The sequence below is a fragment of the Notothenia coriiceps genome, unplaced genomic scaffold (assembly GCF_000735185.1).
Source record: "Notothenia coriiceps isolate Sejong01 unplaced genomic scaffold, NC01 NC01_scaffold00031444, whole genome shotgun sequence".
In the NCBI taxonomy this organism is placed as follows: Eukaryota; Metazoa; Chordata; class Actinopteri; order Perciformes; family Nototheniidae; genus Notothenia; species Notothenia coriiceps.
The window spans coordinates 49165-54950 of record NW_011364145.1 but is presented as its reverse complement, the minus strand read 5'-3'; the positions used below and the strand labels follow the sequence as shown (position 1 = coordinate 54950).

The 5786-nt window shown below is 46.2% G+C and overlaps 1 protein-coding gene across 1 annotated transcript in view; it reads right to left on the bottom strand.

Annotated features, from left to right (window-relative positions):
• The window catches only part of LOC104959947 (zinc finger and BTB domain-containing protein 16-A-like), an 18951-nt gene extending 13656 nt beyond the window's left edge, over positions 1-5295 (bottom strand). Inside the window, exons 1-3 of the mRNA XM_010787853.1 lie at positions 5218-5295; positions 2840-4067; positions 461-558 (exon numbers count right to left, since the gene is read on the bottom strand). Of these exons, the coding sequence (XP_010786155.1) occupies positions 461-558; positions 2840-3972 (1231 nt within the window). The 5' untranslated portion in view covers positions 3973-4067; positions 5218-5295. The remainder of the gene's footprint in view (positions 1-460; positions 559-2839; positions 4068-5217) is intronic.
• Positions 5296-5786: the final 491 nt, after the last annotated feature.

Here is a 5786-nt window from a genome sequence, read left to right as displayed (position 1 = left end):
TGCTCCTCTTCCTCTATTTTGGATAAAGTAGCTGGGAGAGCAGTCAGGTCTGATTAAGTCTGCATTTGGGTACAGTGTGTTCCTGGACACACATCTGCGAGCGAGCCATCACACACGCTTCGGAACACTGGCAGAACACCCAGGCCTGCCGGCAGCTGATGATGTCATCACTCAGAAGGGGCAGAGCTGGCGAGCCGCCAGAGTCTCCAAAAAAACACAGAAACGATTCAAACGGAGAGAGAGACAGACTAGAGAGCGACGGAGAGAGAGGTACAGAGACCTGAGCATGGAAAAGAAAGCATGATCCAAGTATTCGGAGCAGCACTAACTGGTAGGAGGAGGGGTGGGTGAGGGGGAGAGGGGGGTGTAGTATGAACAGGTGCATTTGAAAGGCCGCACTATCAAGAGGCTTCATAAGCACTGAATACTCTGAGATGAGAGTGTGAGAGTTACTAAGTACCTGTGTGAGACAGCATGTGCATCCTTAGCCGCATGCTGTCCTGGAAGTGTTTGCCACAGTATTCACAGCCGTGGCCTTTCTCCTCGTTATGCAGCCTCCTGTGCGAAGACAAACACAAAATGTGAGTGTTAACAGAGATGACAACAAAGCAGGAACGCACTTGGGATAATAAAAGTCTCGGTTCTGCGCAAGGTCCCCCAAACCCAGAAGCACCATTGTCCTCGTAACAAGAGGAGCATGTTTTAATTCCGGCAAGAATCCCTGGCTGAATGCAACATCATTAGTGTAAGAGGCCCTTGGAGTTGTGAATCACAACGCATGAATGCTAAAAGAACACAGACAATAGGATATCAGGCTAATTTCAGAGTGCAGACATACGCGTGCCTCCACCCGCCAGCACAGCAAGACACGGGGCACGCACACACACTCACACACTAAGAACATGCACGTCGACTCATGCCCCGGCTTAACATGCGCACACACACACACACACACACACACACACTCTTCTCCTGTAACTGCAATGAAATGGAGAAAAGACGATGATTCGCTGAAGCTCCGCCGGCAGCAAAACCTATCATATCATATCACACACATCCAAGCATGCAAGGCATCTGCACTGTTATCCTTAGATCACCCCGCCAACAGCCTACAAAGAGTCCACCATTAAACACACTCTGTGGTCAGAATCAATTATTCCTGAGATGTTACTTAGCACGCATGAAATGAACAATAACATATATTGGAGGAATATTTGTTTTGCGACATGCTAAGTAACAAGCTTTTGGATTTTTTCTGTAAGTTTAAAGATGATCATTTACTTGCGCATTCATGTGAGACCTTTAATTTTGATATCCAAATGGCACTGCAGTTTGAGTTATCGGCCTAAAATCCAACACAAAATCATGAAAAAAATGAATGCTATTTTCTTTTTAAATCCTATAATTATAAACTCACAATAATTAATGAATTTAGTTAATTTTATTCATAATTCTGCAAAAATAAAATGTTTGTTCAAATATGCAAAAAAACAATATCTAATTAGGTTTATTGGCAGAGTTTTAAGTAGCCTTCAAAATGACCAGAAATAGTGTAGTTTTGAATCTGTCATGAATGCATCACAAGTTTTTTCTGCATATTTCAAAATGTGGACTGCAAATATTTTTTGCTCCTTTATTCTCCCTTTATTTTCCGAAACCTGTTTGATTTCTGAAGTTTTTCACACTCGATCTGTGCCAGGGGAAACTTCTTCAACATCTAGAAAATGTCAATCTGCAGAGCAGGTGTATGCTCAGTGACCTGGTTACAGACCTACAGAAACTTCATTACATCCTTAAGCAACGCCGCCAATGCAACTCCTTCAACCTGCGGACATCCGCCTGTCTCCATGAGTAAGCCGCGCGCATCACTAGATATCCCACAGGATGCTCTGTTTCACCCAGCGCTTTCAACACAACTCTGGAGCGGCACGAGGCACAAATGTCAGCCCCAGGCGCGGACAGGAAAACGCTGTGATCCTAATCATGAGTTAACGGCATATTAGGACTATTGGCTCACAGATTGTCCTGTTTCTAATAATTAGTGATGAGTCAAACACTGCCGAGCACGCGCAATTATTATCATCCGCAATCAAGATAATGAGAGTTGTCATTGAGCTAGTGACTTTTTGTGTACAATGACACAATCTAGGCTGACAGGCTGGCAAATAAAGGAGGGTAGAAGAAAAAACTACAGAGCAGGTCGTGAGGCAGAAGTTATCCATCATCCAGCTGAAGCGTCCAGCCCTGTCCCTGCTGAGCGGCTCCTCTCTACTGATGCAAAGGCATGCATATCAAATAGCCTGCGAGACAGCCTGTTGTGTGAGACACGCTTCTGCACAAATAATCAAATAGAATTTAGAAAATTGGGCTTTGTAAATAACAGCGTTATGCGACACCAAGGCCTCTTTATACCTCAAATCCCTCACAAAGACCCGATTCAAAACTTCCCGAGACATCACTGTTAAGACATGAGTGCAGGTGTCCCTGAGAATAAATTAACATATTTGCTGTTGCTCCTTCCAGCTTCTAACTCTCACAGTATTTTAACTTGATGTGTCCAGAGTCTTTTCCTCACAGCACTACTTTGCTTCACATAAATCATTCCGCACAAGCACACATAACCCTGCTAATCCCTCACATCTTTTGTTAGACGCAACATACGGCATTTTTTAAATAAGCATAATGAAAAATGTCACTGAGATTAAAACAATTCAATCTTTCTTTTTGATTCAACACATTACAGACGATTTACAAATTGTCTTTTTGTTTGATTTTACATTACTTCCGATATTAAAATATATTGTAATTCTGCAGTAAAGTGTAAAAAGGGTGTTGTTACCTGTGCTGCTCCATGGCCTGTCTGCTGTGCAGCTGAAGCCCACACTCTCCACAGCACTGCTGGCCCTGAGCCGGGGCCTCGTGCCTCATCCCTGCTGCGAACTGGCCCAGCCTGCTGAGGAGCTCCCGGTGCAGCAGGCCCTGATGCAGCAGGCCGCTGTAGGCCCTGGGGTCCAGCGGCACGCCCAGGGAGGGGGCCACTGGCAGCATCCCCTCCCCTGTGTGGTTGGAGGGCATGGAGTAAATCGAGGCCAGATGTTTCTCAGAGATCCCGGGGAAACAGTCGAGAGTGTTTCCCATCACTTGGCCTCCTTCTTCGGGGCTTGTGTGCAGCTCTCGGGCGCTGGTGATCACGCTGCCTCGCAGGGGCGTCCCCGGACCCTCGTCTCTGGGCTGGTCTGACAGGCAGCTTCCCTCCCCGGCGCTGGATGAGCCATTAGGTTCATCTACCTGCATATTCTCTGATTTTATGATTCTGCCAGGATCCAGGGACGAGGCTTCTCCGCGGCGCTCGGGCTGCTGGGAACTCTCCATGTTGTCCTCCGTGTCCATCTTGGGGCTCAGATCATGAGCAGCCTCGTTCTCTGAGTTCCCCTCCGCCATGTGGTACAGCGCCAGGTGGTGCAGGGCGGTGGGACTGAGGCGGTTAGGCCCGTCCTGTATGGAATGCTTCTTGGACATCAACATGTGCCTCCAGTGCCGGGCTCGGCCGTGGTCACTGGCGTCCCCGGAGCTTTGAGTCTTCACCGCCACCTCCTCCGTCTCCTCCGCCTGGATTGTCTCCAGCACTTTCAGGCACTGCTCCTCCAGGTACTCTATCTCCAGGATCTCAGCGGCGTACAGCAGGTCGTCCAGGTCCTCGGCCGTGGCCTGGAGCGAGGCGGTGTAGGCGTACTCCAGGATCTGCTGGAAGGTCTTGGGGGACAGGAAGTCCAGGGCGTAGCGTAAGCTGCTGCGGTGGAACAAGATCTCGAACATTTTGCTGGTGCAGGCCAGGACCGTGCGGTGCGCAGGGAACTCCTGGCCGTCCACCGTGATGATGACATCACACAGGGTGCCGGACAGACGCAACTGATTGGCCCGCTGCAGAAGCGTGCTGGGGTGAGTCGGATTGTGGAGCTGGAGCACACCCATGTTTGTCAGACCCGTATCCACTCGGACCTTTGCCGAGCCCACGCATGAGGTGTTGCTGTCCTGCCTGCTTCACTTGCCTTCAGCTGGTTGTAGGTCTGTGGTTAGGGTGGAGGGGGAGGGGAGACGATCATTAGTGCCTGTCTCAATTACAATGTGATGCAAAAACCTTGTTAATTACATTCCAGTGTACACTTTCATCCCTGATCAACCAATAGAAATACTTGACTATATATATATAATTGTACAAATACAATTATATATATATTCTGTAAAATTCAAACCCCACCTTTAGGGTTCTTAATCCATGCACCCTACATGATTATTTATTTTAATTAAGAACCAGATGCAGACAACAGGTCGATAGGCACAAAGCAACAGTTTCCATTGCAGGTGATTAGTCTGAGGTCTCGTAGAGCGGTAACGTCGCTGTAATAACGTCTGCATACTGAGAGGTGACGGTCCAATTTATCAAGCAGCTCACACACACACTCACACATCTGTGCCCTCAACAGGTAGGCCCGCTATTAACAAACGCCTTGCAGGGCTGATTAGTTCATTTAGGCTGCGCACGTTCCTGATTAGACGTGTGCGAGACAATTAAGCCGCTCTGTTAAAAAAAAAATCCTTAAATAAGTTATAAAACTATTAAATGGAGCAAACCGTGGAAATAATGCGGAATCCTGCGACAGGCACTTGTATTTTGACCACATTTAAATCCCTAAATGACATTGTGAGTAAACATTGGACTGTGTATGATGATGTTTGTCGGACCTCTCAGCAGCACCTCGAGCGATGCTGACAGGCTGCATCCTCAACTAACCGCAACATCGGAGCGCATCAGGTGCACACGCACAAATCCACATTTATTATACAAACACATTGCGACAAATTAACCCTGTCCAAGCGCGTATTTACTGACTGCACGGTGTTTGAGGGAGCGCGAGCTGGGCGAACATTTAAACACACCAATTTATCCCAAAAACTGTCCAATTTGTATATGTCCGCGCGATACAGACTGAGCTGAATCAAGTTTGTAAAATCCTAAATCAGGCTGCAGCCAAACTTAAGGTAGATTTACACACGTGTGTTGTTAAACGATATAATTTCACACGCTATAAAACGGACATTAATTCAAATATTAATTGTTGGAATTAGTCTGAGACTGGAAAGTAGTTGATAGTAGAAGAATGAGCTGAAATGAGCAGCAGAAATGTTAAAAGTGTCGGCTGTCACAGTTGTTCTTACCTCTGTCTCCTAACGTCCTCCGCTGATTACCCAGGCAGCATCATGGTTACACATTTCACAGTACCCGCTCCAAACTCAGTCTGCTCCAAGTAAGCAAATCATCACCCAGCCACCACAGTCAAACCCACGGGGGGACAACCACACTTCCGGTACGAACTTTCAAAGTAAAACCCTGTCTTTAGAACCACGTGTTGAAATATGTGATAGTGTTATTTGTAAGAAAAGCATATCAAGTCACTGATTGATAACCGATTTTTCTATGGTTTGACTTTTGGTGTTGTATGTAATGCACTTTAGATTGGCTTGTTGCTTCAATGTGCCCATTTAATAAATATTCATGTTTCAACCAGTTTTTCATCTGTGAGAACTTTTACAGAGAGACTCCAATTAAAAAAATTAGATATAGCCTACTTTGAAATCTAAATGTTGGTAATGGATAATATTATGTGTCAATATGATGTGGCTCTTATTGCTTCTGGTGTTGGAACAAAATAAGACAATAAGCTAAGGATTTGGCGTCTAATTTGGTAGTGATGTCCTTTTTTTGGTATAAAATCACTGAAGGTATC